Source organism: Panulirus ornatus, chromosome 58, assembly GCF_036320965.1.
Source record: "Panulirus ornatus isolate Po-2019 chromosome 58, ASM3632096v1, whole genome shotgun sequence".
NCBI classification, from domain to species: Eukaryota; Metazoa; Arthropoda; class Malacostraca; order Decapoda; family Palinuridae; genus Panulirus; species Panulirus ornatus.
Genome location: NC_092281.1, coordinates 16,416,171 through 16,437,218, shown reverse-complemented (window position 1 = coordinate 16,437,218; position 21,048 = coordinate 16,416,171). Strand labels below are relative to the sequence as shown.

The following is a 21,048-nucleotide window of genomic DNA, read 5'->3' as shown; positions in this document are numbered from 1 at the left end:
GGTCCTCTGGCCTAACCTCGAGAATTATCCTGTCTCCAGAGCCATTGTTAGTGTGAACGCGATACACCAGTAGATGCAGACAGTACAAAAGCCAAATTTCATGACCGTATCTCGAAATACATATATAGAAAAAAAAAAGTTACGTAACGACATGACATTCACAAACTGGTGATGGACTTTAAACGTAAGTTAACCGTTCACGGGGAGAGAGCTGAGAAACCGCTACGAAAAGTCCCTAGCAGACTCATCCACGGGGTTACTACTATGGTTTTCAGGCATTCATACTCCCTCCATATTTACGCTCTGCTACAACCGTGTCATGGGCATCACTGTCTACAGTATTTCCAGTGTTGTGTGTGTGTGTGTGTGTGTGTGTGTGTGTGTGTGTGTGTGTGTGTGTGTGTGCTTACCTCCCTCATTGCTTACCTCCCTCGAGTACCACAGGGTCGCCAACCGCAGCGGCTGCCACGAGCTCATAAAGGCTACGTTATCAGTAGAACGTTGTCAACCAAATGGGAAAAGACTGGATGCTGGTGAAACTGAAAATGTGCCGTGTTCATGGGAAAGATCGGTTAGAAAACGTCTGAGAGAGTGCGGGAGGGGTGGAAGGAGGGACTGTTGTAGGGAGGGAGAGAGGGAAGGAGGAAGAGGTATAGCGTAGGAAGGAAGAGGGAGGAAAGGGTATAGCGAGGGAGGGAATGGTGCACGGAGAAGGTGGAGAGATAGGGGGGTGGAGATATAGCGAGAGAGAGGGAGGGAGGGAAGGGAGAGACAGAGAGTTAAGGGGAGAGACAGTAAGTAGAAGGGTAAACAAGAGTAAGCAAGACAGAAAGACACCATAAAAGGTGAGAAACTACAAAGGTATGAGAATATACAAAGACTTAAGAGGGTCATGGAAATGAGAGTGGACAGCAAGGGACGAAGAGAAGTTAGTGAGCAAGTGAGAGAGAGAGAGAGAGAGAGAGAGAGAGAGAGAGAGAGAGAGAGAGAGAGAGAGAGAGAGAGAGAGAGAGAGAGAGAATTGTAATGTTTAATGGTGAGAAATACAAAAGAACAGACAAAATCTTACGATGAAAAGCATTTAACCCATTAAATAAACCTAAAACAGATAAAACAATAGAACGCCAGAGAGAGGAGAGAGAGAGAGAGAGAGAGAGAGAGAGAGAGAGAGAGAGAGAGAGATCACGTCAGTCCATCCATTCACGTTAAATGCCATGGGTCAAACGCCCGCTGTCAATCCATCCACTCACACTAAATGCCATCGGTCAAGCCGCGCACTACCTACCGATCGCCAAGCACCGGTAGAAAACGAGGCAACAAGCCATGAGGGGGTACTGTGTCAAACTTATACAACACGAGAAGTTGTCGCAGTTTCCATCTGTACTCTTCCTGGAAATGAAAGGATTTGTCCTCACCTTCGGTTCCCTGCTTCTTAAAGGCGTAAAAATAAAATCTTTATGTTTAAGGAAGACAGTATATATAGAGATAAAAAGAAAAACGATTGAGGGAACAGTTAATATATGAAAATTAAAGGACGGTATGACCCTTGAGCACGACGGTACGACCCTTGAGCACGACGGTACGACCCTTGAGCATAACGATACGACCCTTAAGCACAACGGTATGACCCTTGAGCACGACGGTACGACCCTTGAGCATAACGATACGACCCTTAAGCACAACGGTATGACCCTTGAGCACGACGGTACGACCCTCGAGCACGACGGAACGAACCTTGAGCACGACGGTACGACCCTCGAGCACGATGGTACAACTCATGGGTATCAGGGTTTGTTCTTTGGCTTGAGGGGGAAGACAAAGGTCAAGTTATCATAGCCAAAGGTCATGCCTCTGTTCTCGAGGGTCGTATCCTCGTGCAGAAGGGTCGTATCGTTGTGCTCAATGGTCGTGATGACATGTTTCAAGGGTCGTACCGTCGTGCTCAAGGGTCGTCATGTCGTGCTCAAGGGTCGTAACGTCGTGCTCAAGGGTCGTCACGTCGTGGTCAAGAGTCGTCACGTCGTGGTCAAGGGTCGTAACTTCGCGGTCAAGGGTCGTATGGTTGTGCTTAAGGATCGCACCGTCACGCTCAAATGTCGTCACGTCGTGCTCAAGGGTCGTCATGTCGTGCTCAAGGGTCGTACCATCGTGCTCAAGTGTCGTAATGTCGTACTCAAGGGTCGTCACGTCGTGGTCAAGGGTAGTATCGTCGTGCCTAAGTGTCGTATCGTCGTGCTTAAGGATCGCACCGTCGTGCTCAAGCGTCGTCATGTCGTGCTCAAGGGTCGTATCGTCGTGCTTCAAGGGTCGTATCGTCGTCGCGCTCGAGGGGCTCAGGATAATTCCAACAGATGCAGCCAGTTTCATCCTCGCGGCCTCACATCCTGGTGCGTGTAGCTGTCGAAACAGACGATGTGAAAACTAGAGTGGCGTAAAGTCCTTAATCCCCCAGCGGCCACTCCCTCTCGGGGCGATGGTGGCCTTGACGGTGAGAGTGAGGACAGAGTGACAGTGAGTGCTGGCCCTAGTGATGGCAAAATGACTGTGGTTATTGTGAGTATGGCAGTGGAAGCAGTGGTTGTACTGGTGATCATTCGAGGTACTTGTAGTTGTGGAGGCTATGGTAACGGCGACATCGGTGGATGTCAGTGGCGGTGGTGGGTACGCTACGGTAACTGTGTGTATATGGACGAGAGTGATGACAAGGATGACAATGGTGAAGATAATCGTCAATTATGACAGTTATCTTATCAGTAGTCCTGCTGATAATGATCACCAAGGCAAATTAACTAACTGGCTACAAGCGTCACTAGAATTATATATATATATATATATATATATATATATATATATATATATATATATATATATATATATATATATATATATATATATATATGTATATATATATATATATATATATATACATATATATATATATATATATATATATATATATATATATATATATATATATATATATATATATATATATATTCATCTGTACCTTCCTCCCATCAATACTTGTTCTAACCATTTCAAAATCAAACCAACTGCGTTTCAACAAGTGAAGGAAAGATTCATCAAACTGTGTAGTGCTTCTGGTTATGTCGAGTGCTCTCTCTCTCTCTCTCTCTCTCTCTCTCTCTCTCTCTCTCTCTCTCTCTCTCTCTCTCTCTCTCTCTCTCTACACACACACACACACATACACACACACACCCGTGCTGCGGGCCGAGCGCATGTATCAAGCCCGTGGGAGTGGTTGAGATCAATGAACTTGTAACAAGAAGTTGGAACAGTGACCCCCCTTCCTTCCTATAGTGCCTCTTGCCAGCTAGACTCAGCCGCGGGCTTTGCCATACGACGTTATGACAAATCAAGTGAAGAGCTTATGTCGCCTGATGTCACTTCTAAGGAACATCCAGAGTTGAACCATTCATCGTCTCCCTCCGTGTACTGGCGTCAATTAGCCATTGTTTTGGTGGAGGGAAGCTGATCAAAAAGACCATCGAGCAACGAAGATCATGTAAAACTCTTCTCATCTCTTAACACTGGACGGAAGATCCGCTAGAAAATTCGTCATCTGAGTTCTGTTGACTCGCATCCATGGCCAACACCCATGTCTTCCTTGTCTTCGTTAAGTAAACACAAGTACAACCTCTACAGGTTGGTAATCATAATGTATCATGTACTTCGACATCATCTGCATCACAAGACAATGGACATGGTAATAGCCTTTATCTGCTTCCATAAAATCTTACTGGTCGTCTTCATCGTAGCAACGGACATAAAACAGAAAACAAGACGGTTAAAAGCGCAACAGACTCCTCACACAGTGTGTGTGTGTGTGTGTGTGTGTGTGTGTGTGTGTGTGTATGTGTGTGTGTGTGTGTGTGTGTGTGTGTGTGTGTGTGTGTGTGTGTGTATCAGACGGGTAGAGTCCCCAAGCCAATGTTTGCGTCACCCAGTCTATTTACAGCAATACTCGTCGTCATCTAGTTCCCTCGACCATCACACAGCGATGCTACTACTATGACGCTCCCAGTGTTCTCTTATCTATGCCAGAGGATGTTGCCACACTTAAACAGGGAGGAGAGGAGAAGGAGGATAAAAAAAAAAATAAAACTGCTGAGTTGCCTCTCTGGCTAATGATTTTTTTGCCTGGTGCATTGTGTTCTGAGAAGCTGACGATTGTGTAACGCCCCCTTTAGCCGACCACCGCATCGTTTTCTATGTATGTATGTATGGGTAGATGACTTATTTTTTTTTCACGACATCTGATGTTGGTTAAGTTAAAAGGTACCTCAATTTCCCCCTCCCCCTCCTCGTAACGAGAGAGTGCTGTGTTTAGGATGAGGTGGTGTGTTGGTGGTCAATGTTACCCGGCATTCCGTTACGCTAGCGGCTTCTTGCATACCCTTGCCGTACCCTCGTGACGAGCGTTGCTCCGTCACGCTGGCGGCTGAGATAACCTGGCCCCTCAACCTTGCTACGAGTGCGTCACGAGGCGGCTGCTGGGGGTAACCCAGGCAGTACGAAAGCTACGAGGAGGAGGACGCTGGGCTACCCTAGCCGAAACCAAGCGATGAATGCGTCACGAGACGTGTGCCGGCGTACCCTAGCCGCGAATGCGTCACGAGGCGGTGTGCTGGGGAAGAGGAGGAGGATGGGTTGCCCTGGCCGTACCCTAGCTACGAGTGCGTCACGAGGCGGTGTGCTGGTGCTTGAGACACGAGCAACTTGGTCGTCTTGAGAAGGGGAGGGGACGGGGTGCGGCGCCCATGTCGGCCAGCCGCCGACGGTCCACACCCAGGGCCCCCGTCCCTCTATACTTCTTCTTAAAGGTTCACACTCCATCCCCAGCCACCACCACCACCACCACCACGATCCTCCCCTCTCCTCTCCTCCCCATCCACTAGAACCCCGCTACTCCACCCTCCCTCCCTCCTCCCATCCTCGTTGCCGCTGCCGCCGCCGCCGCTGCCACACGCGCCTCTACCGCCGCTGTTGCCAGCACCACCAGCTACACGTATCGTCGCCACCATCACCACCACGACGGTCACCACCAGCGCCTATCGTCAGTCCCTCAAGGCCACCATCACCACCACCACCCATCACCACCGTCGAGCTGAACTGTGTCTCCCTAACCTGGTTCATCACATGAGTGAGGCTGTTCGTCGTAGGTTTAACCCCTTCGCTGAGCACGACGGTAGGACCCTTGACATGAAGCAGGTCAAAGGCCAGACCAGACCACCATACTCGAGGGTCGGGGTCATACCGTCGTGCTTAAGAGGTCAAATAGAATGTATACAAAATCTTAAGTTATATTCATAGTTGAGACGCCAGACCGACATTCTGTGTCAACTGACTAACAAGCAGTTGACCTCATCCGACCCACAGGATGAACAACCGTCACCCAATCACTGATACAGACAAGACTCCGTTTTCTAGTGTGAACAAGGGTGATCCAGGCACCATCTCTTCCCAGCTACGCGTCCTTCCTCACGTGTGCTCTCTCTCTCTCTCTCTCTCTCTCTCTCTCTCTCTCTCTCTCTCTCTCTCTCTCTCTCTCTCTCTCTCTCTCTGCATGAAACAGGCCGACTTTTTTCAGTATGAAGAAAAATCAAGCTGACACAGTTTTCATAAGACTAACGTAATCTTACCTCTAAGTGAGACAACAACTAAATATTCAAACGTGAAGAGGATGATCTTAAACCACTCCATAACAAACCACCAACCCCTCACATGGATGTAAAATGCTTACCACCTGCATCACAATTCAAACATCCTCAACGCCAAAGAAATATAAGACTGAAACACATGCACACATACACACGCACACATACACACACACACACACACACACACACACACACACACACACACACACACACACACACACACGCACACACACACACACTAGGAAGACCCGACAAGCACGAAATAATCAGCCCTTCCAGCCCAGTCTTTAACTCCAACCCACCAGACATACACTCATCTGAACCTGCACTACCCAGACAAACACGAGTCACACTTTCCCGTCTAAGCTCTGGACGTTACTACACGACTACCAGCACCGACTCACCATATCCCATGTCCCTTCATGCCCACGACGCAACTAGCACAGTTAAGCCGCCGAACACATGATGCTTAATTCCCGCGCACTCTCCCCACATACACACACACACACACACACACACACACACACACACCACACTTTAAGACCTATGGCCCCACCCGGTGGACGTGGCCGGCTTCCTGAGAGCTGCAGGAGCCCTATAAAGATAGCAGGGACTCTTGGAATAAGAACTGTGCATGTGTGTGTGTGTGTGTGTGTGTGGAAAGTGAGGTCACTATCTGGGGAGGGCAAAGATGGGTGTGACTGATGGTGCAGTAGACCCAGTAATGTTGTTCGGCTGCGAGGCATGAGCTACAGATGACGACATACTGAGGAAGGATCATGCGGTGGAAATCAAATGTTTTGGGACCATATATATATATATATATATATATATATATATATATATATATATATATATATATATATATATATATATATATATATATGTACATTCTGCACCTGAAATGAGAAATACAGGAACAAATGCGTCTCATAAGACTCTAATCATGAGCGAAAGTAACATTCAACAATATTACAACAGTGACATAATTAACTGATTACATCATGATAGTTTTTCCCTCACGTTAGGAAGACGTGTTGGTATTTCCCACGCGTCTACACGTACCGTATGTAAGTATGTATGTATGTATGTATGTATGTATGTATGTATGTATGCATGTACGTATGTATGTATGTATGTATTTCCTGGACAGACAGCAGCTCACTGCGAGTCAGTCCCACTCGTCTGCTATCAACCATCAGCTCTTACAGAGTTTACCACGAGACTCTGCCAGACGTTAGATCATACATACCTTTAGATGACAAGAGACTCTTTCAGGCAGAGAACATCTGACAAGGTAATCATCATACGGACGGAAAAAGGAACAACAGAAGAGACCCCTTGAAGAACCCTGTGATCACCACCACCACCCACCCACCCAGCGCCCCGACTCCTCTATGCATCATGCCAGCAAATGTGATAACATAATTGTCAGCAACGGTAGGAGGCGGCGGCTGCCACGGTGGTTATCAGTGCAAGGAATTTCCTTATAAAAGTTGGAGAGGGACGTCTGCCAAGGCTCTGGTCTCGGCCGGCCCTTCGGGAGAGTGACCAGCGCCGGGGACGTGTTGCGCCGCGGGATGCCATTTTTCAGGGGGTGAGGGAGAGAGGATGGGGTAGGGGGGCTGGCCGACCGGGCGGGCGGGCACCACCACGACGCCAGACATCACGCTAATTGGCACCCTCATTTTTGTATGATTATCAGTTAATTAGTTATCGAGTCCTTAAAGGAGATGGTCAACCGGCGGCCGCGTTGGGAGAGAGAACGGGGTGAGAGAGGAAGAGGAAGAGAGCGGAGTGAGAGTGGGCAGAAAGAGGTGAAGGTGCGTGAGAGAAAGGTTACCGTAGGGGGGGTCCATGTTTGGCGTGGGTGGAAGGACAAGGGGCGAGGAGCAGGGAGAGAGAGAGAGGGAGGGAGGGAAGGATGGAAGGGAGGAAGGAGAGAGAGAGGAGTGTGTGTGTGTGTGTGTGTGTGTGTGTGTGTGTGTGTGTGTGTGTGTGTGTGTGTGTGTGTGTGTGTGTGTGTGTGTGTGTGTGTGTGTGTGTGTGTGTGTGTGTGTGTGTGTGTGTGCGTGTGTGGGTGTGCAGGAGCGATGCAAAGCAAGTGGGAGAGGAACGCCGGGAGGCGGCAGGACGAGGAGAGAAGACTAGGTCGCGGACCTCAACTTTTCCGTCTCGTTCTCTGAGCGACCATCAACATCGCCCCGTTTTCTTTTTGTACCACAGAGATGCAGATCGGCAGGCGAGACGCGGCTCCCCTCTTGTGTCGGTCAGCCCGGCGAGGCAGTCTCTATATGGTGCCTCGCCCGTGTCAGGGGGCCCCCCTTGCACGAGACAACCGCGTCAGGGCCTCCCTCCACAAGACAGTGTCTCTCGTACGTCGTCTCCTCATTATGAGGCCACGCCACCCACCACCACACTCTGCAGAGGGGAAATTGTTTCGCAGCAAGTGATGACAGTGAGAGGGAGGGTGTGGGTGTGTGGGGGAACGAACAGGCTACACACTCCATGACAGATACACCGGAATGGGTTGGTTGGTGTGGGGTCGTCACCAGTGGCGCGCCAGGGAGTTCGGTCTTGAGAACCGCTGATCTTCTTGATCCCGAGGGAGGGAATGACTAATGAGACCAATTGGCCGGCAAAAGAGGTAATTGGCCACGATGACTAGATGCAAAGAAATGCGTTATGACCTATCTTGACCTACACCAGGTTTGCATGACCTTACCTAACTATTTCCCCTGTTCCTCCAGGAATTGAGAAGGGGAAAAAATAATATCAAACCTCAGGGAAACAATGATAATCAGAACACCGACGAAATATAATCTTTTTCTCTCTCTAATTTCAGGAGTATCCTTACCTTTACCAAGCTAGATTCAAGATCTGCCATGCTAGCTTTGGACTTTTCCGTCAGACATTCATACAAACATACACACAGACAGAGAGACAGAGGGACAGACAGAAAGACAGACAGATACTTATCATCATTACTTATATACAGATTATTATTACTATTATTATTATTATTATTATTATTATTATTATTATTATTATTATTATTATCATTACTATTATCATTATTATCATTATTATTATCATTATTATTACTATCATTACTAGTAACATTATTACTAATATTATCATTATTCTTATTATTATCATTATTATCACTATTATTATTATTATTATTATCATTATTATTATTATTATTATTATTATTATTATTATTATTATTATTATTATTATGATTACTATTATCATTATTATTATTATTATCATTATTATTATCATTACCATCATCATTATTATCATTATTATCATTATCACCATCATCACTATTATCATTATCATTATCATCATTATCATTATCATTATTATCATCATTATTACTGATAACAATGATTAATTAATTAGATTCATTATCATCAATATCATCTAACATCAAAATTTCAGTTCTATTTAGAGACAGCACACCATTACCATCAATGGTCGACGAGACAGCAACCATACCAACAGATGGATGAGGCCTGGGCTAAACACACCTCTTCCCCTCGCCACAATATTAAAGTCCTGACAGCCTAAAATCTTTTACTTGTCTCCCTGGATGACAATAACAAAAAAAAAAAGAATTTTTCGATGGCATATGGGGGTGGGGGGTCCCTTACCCTTCCTCAGAACTCCCTGGCTCATTCTCCATCGCAGAGAACATCAGTCTCGATACAGTGGCTGTATCCTGTTCGCTCCCGTCTCACCCTGTAGCTCGCTGCATCACAAGGAAAAGATGATTATGGCCTCACGTTTCACTGGGGATATTGTGGAGGAGGAGGAGGAGGAGGAGTAGTGGGGGATATCTTATTACCTTCTCATTCTATTCTTCTAATAATTAGACAAAGATCGTGGGTACTGATGACCCACATCTTGGTTAAGGCTTGATTTCTTTTTTTTTTCTTTTTTCTTTATCCCAGCTGAAGCAAATGGTGGTGTGTGGAAGTTAATCATAATGACCTGCACATCTTGGTAGACATAATTTCTTAGGGTTTGCTCTTAATCATGTGTCCAGCATAACCTGTGAGGAACCTGTCGCTTAAATTTTACATGTAATGATAATACTAATAATAATGATAATAATAATTATGATAATAATAATAATAATAATAATAATAATGATAATAATGATAATGATAATAATAATGATAATGATAATAACTATAATAATAATAATAATGATAATAATGATAATAGTAATAATAATAATAATAATAATAATAATAATAATGATAATAATAATTATGATAATAATAATAATAATAATAATAATGATAATAATAATAATAATAATGATAATAATAATAATAATAATAATAATAATAATAATAATAATAATAATAATAATAATAATAATAATAATTATAATAATAATAATAATAATAATAATAATAATAATAATAATGATAATAATAGTAATAATAATAATAGTTATAATAATAATAATAATAATAATAATAATAATAATAATAATAATAATAATAATAATAATGATAATAATAATAATAGTAATAATAACTATAATAATAATAATAATAATAATAATAATAATAATAATAATAATAATAATAATAGAAATAATAATAATAATAATAACAATAACAATAATAATAACAATAATAACTAAAATGTCTGCATTCGTAAGGAAATACAACTGTCTTACCCCACTTGTCTTTCACTTGTTTTAGCCTATAAGTTGTGAATCAGAATTCATACCAAAGTACATTCGAGAGTGTAAAGTTTCGGACACGGTTATAAAGACTATATAATAACACGGACATGAATGAAGATAATGAGAGGAGGAGGAGGAGGAGGAGGAGTTGGAAACATAGGTAGAGGACGAAAGACAGGAGATAGGAAAGAGAAACTGATGAAAGAGGAGTTAGGGGAAGGTGGGGCAACCGAAGAAGGAAGAGTTGAAGAGAGGAGATGAAAAAGGGAAATGGGGGGGGGGGGGGGAAGAGAGCGTCTACCAACAGCAGGAGCAGCAGCAGCAGCAGGAGGAAGGTGGGGTGGTGAGGGGTACGTGGTGCATGCCTGCCACCCGGGGGCCAGAGAGATCCTGCCAATAGTAAAACCGGAGGAACACGGCACCGACCACAGCACAGTGAGCCGTAACGCACCGCCACCCACACACACACACACACTCTCCCTGCTAGCTGAGCCACACGCACCCAACGCACACAACCAACCGGGATTTCACCTGTGGCAGCAGCAGCAGCAGCAGAAGAAGAAGAAGAAGGAGAAGCAACAGAAGGAGCAACAGGCTCGCCACTACTCGAAGCATGAACCAACAACAACAAAAATAAAAAAGGACACTAACAAGAAGCACAAATCCACACACACACACACACACACACACACACACACACACACACACACACACACACACACATTACTGGCACTACACCTGTGGTGGGTGTGTGTGTGTGTGTGTGTGTGTGTGTGTGTGTGTCTGTGGGTGTGTGTGTGTGTGTAGGTATAGGGGGGTTGGGGAGGGGCAGTGTCGGATTAATCAGAGGGGCTTAGTGGTGAATGTGTGGTGGTGTGGTGTTTGTGGAAGGAGGGAGCCGAGGACGGCCAATACCCCAGGCCCTGACCCCTCCCAGCGCCGCCGCCTTCCCCCCCAACACACACACACACACACACATCCAACATTTGCTGGCGATGTGGTTCGTCCGGCTTATACGGCCTCCACCCCACGACTATTTCGGGTCTCAGACCTTATTTTGTGGGAATATGTACACACTATTTTTGTCTCGCCCGGGAATTTATGCAAGAGTTCGCGAGTCCCGGGGGGGGGGGGTTATGTGTGTGTGTGTGTGTGTGTGTGTGTGCCTCAGCGAAGGATATCTTTGGCAAATGAAAAAAATTCTACATCACTGGACTCTTAAACCCATGGGAGATCGAACTTCCCTCGAAAAGTGTTAATATAAGTGATCTCGTGTGTACTTCTGACACCCGTCCGTGAGATACATACTGTGTAAAAAGCTTACATTTGAACTGAAGTATGTTAAACCATCATTAGACGCAGGTGACTGGTTGTTAATACTTCCTAAAAACAAGAGAAGAATCTAAGAGGAAAACGTACGACAACAGGAAAACATTATATTTCGTTATCTCGTGTTTCCTCGTCCCTAGAGGTACTGTTTGCCATTCCTTCCCCGATCTGAGAACAGGATGTGGAATACTCCTCTGTATTCCAAGAGAAACAAACCACTTTCGGTATGTCCATTTTCATCATGCATAGACTAACACAAGACACAAAATATGGCAGAGCAATTTGTACGATGGTGCGGCAGGAGGAGTGAGTGTACGAGCAACAGCAGGGTGTGGTGCGGCGGGAGGAGTGAGTGTACGAGCAACAGCAGGGTGTGGTGCGGCGGGAGGAGTGAGTGTACGAGCAACAGCAGGGTGTGGTGCGGCAGGAGGAGTGAGTGTACGAGCAACAGCTGGGTGTGGTGCGGCGGGAGGAGTGAGTGTACGAGCAACAGCTGGGTGTGGTGCGGCGGGAGGAGTGAGTGTACGAGCAACAGCTGGGTGTGGTGCGGCGGGAGGAGTGAGTGTACGAGCAACAGCAGGGTGTGGTGCGGCAGGAGGCGTGAGTGTACGAGTAACAGCTGGGTGTGGTGCGGCAGTGACCATAACATTTGCTGGTGGTATACGACAACCCTCAAACACTGGCACGGGTGACGTAGCTGTCTAGGTAGAATAGAAAAAAAAAAAAGTTCCACACTCAACTCACACATATATGCCATGACACCTGGCAGAGACTATGACAGTTCGCGGCCACCATAACTCTTACCAAGAGAGAGACACATCCAAGGGACGAAATGAAAAGACAAGAGCAGGGAAGAACTCGAAATCAAACGGGATGATACCCAGAGTCCGAGAGGCAAAGATTTAAGTACAAAGAAAAAAAAAAAAAGAAAAAACGCGAGAGCCCACAGAGCATATTGTCTGTGTCGACACAGCGAAGAGAGGTAAATCCCATGACGCAGATATACGATGAATAGAGCACAAGTTTTAACATAAAGTAAAAGGTCATGATGAAAAGCTGGCATTACTAACAGGAACCAAGAAACAAATTTCATATATATATATATATATATATATATATATATATATATATATATATATATATGACTTCATATCATGGAGGGTAAGAGTACACGTGTGCAAGCTGAAAGGAAGATAAGAGAAGAGAATGATTACAAGAGAACGGAATAACCAGAGCAGCAGAGGAGGTGTGTGTGTGTGTGTGTGTGTGTGTGTGTGTGTGTGTGTGTGTGTGTGTGTGTGTGTGTGCGGCTCACAAGACGGGGATGACGAGGGAACGACTATTTCAAAGACGTTTTGTAAAGAAGGTGAGGGATGGAGGAAGGACGTGAGGCTGAGGTAAACATGTTGCCGGCGCGAGAGAATCCTGCAGGACCAGGTGGGGTGAGGGTGGTGCAGTGTGGGTGGCGAGATAGACAAAAGGAGGCTCAACGGGTTGCTAAGAAGGACTAAAGAGCAAGGGCGTGCGGCTGGTGAGATGACGGGAGAATGCAGTGTGAAGGGGGGAAGTGGGGAGGGAAAAACATATATTGAGGGAGGTTCAACTGGGAGTGTGGTAGAGAGAAAAATCAAAGAAAAGTGAAAGATCTATTGGGTATGATGACAAGAAGCTTCCCGTTCAGGGATTTTAAGAGAGAGAGAGAGAGAGAGAGAGAGAGAGAGAGAGAGAGAGAGAGAGAGAGAGAGAGAGAGAGAGAGAGAGAGAGAAACAGACAGACAGACAGACACACACACACACTGACACACAGACACACAGACAGACAGAAAGAGAGACTATAACGAAGAGGTGGGTCGAGTACCACCTGGACGACCCTGCCGTCTCAGGAGGCCCTACAGACGGACCAACAAGGGAGAGAGAGAGAGAGAGAGAGAGAGAGAGAGAGAGAGAGAGAGAGAGAGAGAGAGAGAGAGAGAGGGGCAATGAGGAGACGACCTCCAGCACCCAGCAGCAGGGGTGAGAGGCGGTGATAGCGGTATGGAGTGAGACGAGGATCCCAGGGTGTGACCACCTCCCACCACAGCAGGAGAACAGGGACCAGAAACATTGGAAGGTGATGTATATATATATATATATATATATATATATATATATATATATATATATATATATATATATATATATATATACAAAATAAAGAAATAAAATGGGCGTAAGAAAAATCAAAATAAAATGATATTTGAAAAGTTTAAGCTGCAGTAAAATTGCCAAAATCAATACGTAAATCTCTATTATTCTGTAATTTCCTCCATTGCTACACATGCACCTGAAACTCTCTCCTCATCTTGCACTCAGTCCCAGATAAATGTGATTACAATAACTTACATGACAACACAAAGATGACACCTTGATGAATGGGAAAACGGGACGGGGAAACGGAGAACGTCAGTGGCCACAGGCCAGCCACCTGGGTGATATAGCTCGACGGGTGTTCCTCAGTGATGAAAATGGTCTAGGGTGTTCTTCAGTGCTCAAGGCCGTCTGGGGATTCCTTGGCGATGAAAATGGCCCGGGGTTCCTTAACGATGAAGACCGTCGAACGGTTCCAGAGTGATGGAAATGGTCTGTGGGTTCCTTGATAATGAAGACGGTCTAGGGACTCCTCGCTGATGAAGATAATCTGGGGGTTCCCTACTGGTGAGGATGGTTTGGCAGTTCCTCAGTAACGGAGATGGTCTGAGGAGGTGTTCCTTCAGTGATGATGATGATAGCTTAGACGTTTTAGAGTTAAGGAGGAGAGGGGAATCAGTCGAGCGTCTGAGGGAGGGACTGCGAGGAACGCGAAGAGCTGGGCCATATCCCTAGTCCTCTCTCGTCACAAATGTCACGGCAGTCCGAAGTGGGAAGAAGAAGGAAGGAAGGAAGCCTGCAGGTGGGCTGGATCGACCTATGCGAAGCAGGACGATCTAAGCCCACGACCAGCAGGTGCAGGAACGGGAGATGGTTACAGGTGTGATGTCCCAGCAGCGGATCAAAGTGCAGTAGGGCTAAAACAGATATGGTGCAGTGAGGGAGACGTGTTAAGTGAGAGATCAAAAGCCTCCTCACTCAACCTCCTCAGAAGGCAGGCCATGAAAGTGTCGGTGCGTCCCGCCCAGCTGAACACACAGGCCAGCCCAAAGAATGACTCTCAAACTGTCTCCCAAATACTGAATATCTTGGAATTACCGAAGAAAAGAAAAGCTTTAGAACAAGATAGATTACAATATATGGGGAAGGGATCGAGTGAGCACATTACAGGTGAGTACTGGCCACGGAAGCGGCTTACCAACAGGGGGGAGGGGAATTAGTACATGGAGGGAGAAAACGGGGAGGAGACATTCACTGAGTGCAGGGGAATAAATGAGTCCACGGAGGTGTTCATCATACCCGCGGAGGTACATCAGTTCATGGCAGGGAGCAAAGGGGTACACAACATGTGCGGCGCGGGGGGTAGTCAATACATGGGGGGGAAGGGAGGAACTCACCGTGTGTCGGGGGGGGTGGGGGGTGGAGGGCGGAGTCAGTACACGGGGTGGGGATCAGTACATGGAGAGGGGTACTCACCGTGTGCAGGAGGAGGGGTGTCACAGTACGTGAAGAGGGGGGGAAGTTGGTACTTACCATGTGCGGGGGAAGGGCGTCCTCATGGGCCGAGAGGTAGTACCACTCCGGCTCATCGTCCAGCGGCGCAGCGTTCAGGTCCACCACCACCTGCAGGAGCAGAGAACCACCACCTTAGTCTGGGGGGTTGCTACCACCGTGTAGGGGGTCAGGTTAACTGTAGGGTCGGGGTATGGTAGGCTTGAGTGACTGTAGTGAAGGGATAAAGGTGTAATGTAAGGGGAGTGTACGGGGTATGGTGTGTACCGAGCTGGTTAAGAGTGTAGTGTCGGAGTATCTCGTAGTATAGTGGCGGTGTGTAGTGTCGGGGTGAAGTATGGAGCAAAGGTGGAAGGGTAGTGTAGGTGATGTATAGTGTGAACGTTATATACACACATATATATGTATGGACATTTCTTAAACCTGGAACCATTCATATGTAATATCTAAAATGTATATCATAAATCTAAATGTCCCAGGATAGTGATTAACGAAACAAGAAATTTAATCAGTCCAGGATACGGTCTGGTTCACCATGAGGAGCAAAGGCGAGGTACGGAGACCTTAGGGCTGCACCAAACGCGCCGCAGTCTGTCCAGCCAGCCAGCCAGCCAGCCACCCAGCCCCATATACATCAGTCCCGGAGCCAAGCACCAACCCACGCCCAGTTCTAACTCACCCCCCCCCCCCTCCGAACCCCCACGAACCACATGTCCTTGAACTGGTGGCATCGGGAACCATAACATAACCAGAGTGCCTCAAGACTGATCGATGTACCAAGTTTCAAAACCAAGGACAGTGCCAAGTTACGGTGCAAAACAGACGTACAGTCTCAAGGAGGTCACACACTCCCAGGTTGTGACGGTCGCGGACGTCCAGGGCTGACAGAATCAGAGCAAGGAGCACGGACGGCACACACGCCTGGAATGAGTAATGATTACACACCACACGAGTGGCAGTGTTTCCCTCCTGACTGTGTGGTAGTGTAGCGGCCCAGTTGGCGCGCCACTCACTACTGGCTGCAGCACATCTCCCCCCCCTCCCCCACTCTCCCCTGCCCAACGCCTTCCCCTTACCTTCCCCTCCTCCTACACGACTCCCTCCCCACACATTCACACAAACGGGGAAGAGTCTTGTACCATCCCGTCTCCATCTATAGTGTCGGCATGGAAGAAACCCCTCTGCTTTACTGTCCTCTCCCCGTCTACAATAGTGGTTGGGGAATGGCCTTTTCCTTTACTATCTTGTCTCCATCATCTCAAGAGCCGGGCAGGGAGGAGCCCTCGGCTAGATAACCTTGTCTCCATCTGCAGGGATCGGGAATGCAGGATACTAGTACTATCCCACAGCGGACAAGGACCGTCATGTCCCCATGTTCTGCGTCCTTCCCATGTGCTCCCACACACGTACACTGACCTGCCTGTCACCGCCACACCCACCTCTCCCTGTCAATCCCTCCTCCTTACATCCTCCATCCCCGCCTACCATCATTCTTTCCTTTTACTGCAACCTGTTCCCCTAACCCCTTTAATCACCCCCCTACACCCCTCTGTAACATCCCTCCCCCCCCACAGCAGTGCATGTATTAACCCCCCACCCCCTCAGCCCCTACCCGTCAGCCCCCAGCGCTCCCCCTCCCTCTTTAAAGAGGATGCTGTGGACCAATCACGTCCCTGGCTCTAGGGAGGTGCTTGGCTGTGCACCTCCCCAGCCTCCCTCCCGACGACTCCCTCTTGTTCCAGCCCACACATCCATCCATCGTCCTCACGTCACGCATTATTACCAATGAATATTCATGTCTTCTTTAAGCATCGTCAAAAAGGCGAAATATGTAATCCAATATATATATATATATATATATATATATATATATATATATATATATATATATATATATATATATATATATATATATATAAGTACCCCAGGATCTCTTTCTAAAGGCTTCTGTCGCCCAAGGCTGCGCTACTTCCAGCAGCAGGGAAATGTAGACTCCTCTGGAGTGACCTCTTTTTATGACACTGGACTCCCAGTGATAGTGTCAGCCTCGCTGATGGTACATTTTCACAGCAGTGTGCCCTCAAGCAGGCAGAGTCCTGTAACTCCTCTCTCTCTCTCTCTCTCTCTCTCTCTCTCTCTCTCTCTCTCTCTCTCTCTCTCTCTCTCTCTCTCTCTCTCTCTCTCGTATTCCAGTTGCCCGGCGTAACCCAGCATACAAGATGGTGGCCCACACTAGCTCATCCTACCAGCACACCAGACGCTCTAGCTGGGGGATGCACTACATCTTACTCGGAGCAAACCCCAAGCATACAAAAAAAAGAGGAGCTACACTGCCCCAGGGTCTGCTAACACCCCCAGCCATCCCTGACGGGGGGAAGGTGAGGGGGAGGAGCTCAAGCCTATCTCATCAGGTCTTGCAAGTCAAGCAGGCGCAGCAAAGTTCTCTATACGGTCTAGTAACATGTGAAAGCAGTACTGGTATTGAGACATTTATATTCTTAAAACACACGGAGGATGAACTGTAGTGTCCTACAATCAGGGGTGAGACGCCCCCCGGGGTGAGCAGGACACACAATTCGATTTACTCGGTGAGTTTTTTTAAGGTTGTCGGTCGTGAAACATGGCAAATACACGAGAGGGATTTATTGCAGAGGCCAGCTTTAGAAGGGACCTGGGCTGTAGATGGGGTAGGCACTGCGGCACGGGCTAGGGCTGTAGAAAGGGGCGGGGGGTGGTGGGTTGCGGCAAAGGCCGAGCTTATGAACACAGGGAAGGGCTGCGGCTGTGCTAGGGCTGTATTGTGGCAGACGGGTGTGCAGCAAGAATGGGACTGTGACAGAGATGAGTCTGTGGCAGGGGTGGGGGCTGAACAGGGCCAGCGCCATAGGGGTGGGGTTGTGCCAGTGGCGGAGCTGTGCCGCAGGGAACATCTCCCACCTTCGAATATACAAGATGTTGTCTGGTACAGGAAATAACACCTACCGGACACAAACAGGGAGGGTTGCAAGATGGTAAGTAGCAATTTTTCTTTAATACATGTTATTTTTTTCCCAAAAAGGGAATAAAGATAAAAGAAATTCGAGTAAATATGATGATGTCTATACACTGGCTTCTTCAGTTGGCCTTCAACCTACGTTGGATCAATCAATTTGGGTGTCAGTTTGAAGGCCATCTTAACTACAGTGCCATCTTCACTACACCCTCGACACTACTTGCCTTTAACCTGAACTCTATTGCTATTGTTGTTATGCTGTTGCTAAGCTCCTGAGGCAGTGATCGCTGTATACCATTGGCTTAGCATAAGGTTCATGGCATTTTTCTGTCCATGTAACTTTTCCACAGACAGACAGATACATGAAATCACCTCCGTTATCATACAAAGTAAACATTTTACTGGAGAGCAGGAAGTCCTTTTCCTAATTCTTTTTTTTTCCAATTGTTCTGATCAGCATTAACGAAAATAAATTACTTCTCGACACAAAAATGCGGGAACCACGCACAGATGAACACAGAAATGTCAAGGTCGCAGAACATTCCAAGATTCGCAGGGAGAGCAATGGAGGGAGAGGGGTGCATGGTGTAGACGCCGGGAAGACCCCCTCCCTACACATCGCTGATGTGGCCGTCTAGGCTCGATACGGACACTTCAGGACAGGTGGAACATGCGAGTGGGTGTCCCCGAGGTACAGACCCAACCCAGTCAGGTCCTACTTGCACACCAAGCAGGCAAAACGTCCTTCCTTGAAATCAGTAGACAAGGTATCTCACGCGGAAAGCAGTCCCTGATCAATAACGTCTATTCCAACCCCGACTCCATCAAGGGCCTTTTCACCGTTTGTTTCTTCGAGAGCATAAGTAAAACAGCAGCTGACACTGTAGTCCAATAACACATACCAAATCTACTGTAAAACCCAATCAAACACTGCCTACAAAATAGGACGATCAAGTAATACGTGGCCCTGTGTGACTTAAAGTCTGGTGCAGAGGTTCTGTTATCTGATAGTAAATGAATGATCACACGAAGCTAAGAGTGAGGGACCTTATTACACAAGGTATAATGCACTCCAACACGAGTCATAATACGTTCAAGGTATCCAAGACAGATCAATCAATTTGTTTGCCTAAACGATGGGTAGAAACCATTGAATCAAACACAGAACTTCAATGGTCTGACCTCCACTAGTCTCTGCTTGAGGACCATAATCTCTGACCTCCCCACCAGTCTCTGCAGGAGGACCATCATGTCTGACCTCCAACCAACCTCTGCTTGAGGACCATCATGTCTGACCTCCAACTAACCTCTGCTTGAGGACCATCATGTCTGTCCATCAACCTCTGCAGGAGGACACCATCATGTTTAACTTCCACCAGTCTCTGTAGATGGACCAGCATTCACTACTACAAGTACTGAACTCAGCATTTACCCATCTTTCCCCGGCAAACATACGAGAAAAAATAAAACAAAAAAATGACTAAAACGCTCCATCAAGCAGCTGAAGAACGAAATCACAGTAGTCGTCTAACACAACGAAAAACATCTACCGAACTCACAGGGAGGAAGTCTACGACGAACATTAAGACCGTATTCTACAAAAGAACTGAAAAAACCTGGACCCAGCAGCAGCCCCCCTCCCAGATCAGGTATGGCAGCCACAGGTGTCAGACGAGGGAGATGGTATAAATTAGAGAGGCAAGGTAACACACACACTTTACTCTAGCCAGAGACGAAGCCCACCTGTTAATCAGCTAGTCTCTGCCTGTAGCATACAGCTGCCTTTTTGGCTCGAAGAATACTTAAGAAGGGTGACAGCCCGGTAGTGTGCCATATCAAAAAGGACATTGTGGACAGTGGATGATCATTATCTCTCCGGCGATAAGAATTCCACGGTACGGAGGCCACGGGCAATACATATGGGTCGTCAGTATATCATACGGTGGAATATATTTTGCTTTGGTATAGAAATATGTTTATCTATACATAACCTAGAGACACCTAGAGATGCAGATGCACTTGCAAGAACGACAGCAGATAAACATATGGCATAGGCACACACAAACAGACTTACAAGAACGTGTACACGCAGACGCATACACACAACAAATGCATGAACGAACCAGACACACACACAAAAAAAAGATAAAACAGACAGGTACAGAACCTCAACACAGACATATGTACAGACACATACAGAAGTAAAAAACCTCACAAACAGAGGCACACGTTCGTACAGTAAATATACAGCACAGACGACCAGACCTATGGTAAAGACTGATATAAACACAGACTTACAGACAGACACAGACTGGTATAAACACAGACTAACAGACTGACACAGACTGGTATAAACACAGACTAACAGACAGACACAGACTGGTATAAACACAGACTAACAGACAGACACAGACTGGTATAAACACAGACTAACAGACAGACACAGACTGGTATAAACACAGACTAACAGACAGACACAGACTGGTATAAACACAGACTAACAGACAGACACAGACTGATATAAACACAGACTGACAGACAGACACAGACTGACAAAAAAAGGCTTACGCAAATAAATTCTGACAAAGACCCAGACAAAAACACACATACACAAACAGACACAGTGACACAAACACAGCCTGACAAAACCACAGACCAAGACAAACACAGACATAAAGACAGACTGACATAAA

The 21,048-nt window shown here is 46.5% G+C and overlaps 1 protein-coding gene across 12 annotated transcripts in view; it reads right to left on the bottom strand.

The window, feature by feature from the left end:
• LOC139766577 (uncharacterized) overlaps positions 1-21,048 on the bottom strand; it is a 228,066-nt gene that overhangs the window by 54,258 nt on the left and 152,760 nt on the right. For all 12 annotated transcript variants that reach the window (XM_071695424.1, XM_071695417.1, XM_071695418.1 and 9 more), the window contains one exon: positions 15,385-15,474. In XM_071695424.1, coding sequence (XP_071551525.1) covers positions 15,385-15,474 — 90 coding nt within the window. The remainder of the gene's footprint in view (positions 1-15,384; positions 15,475-21,048) is intronic.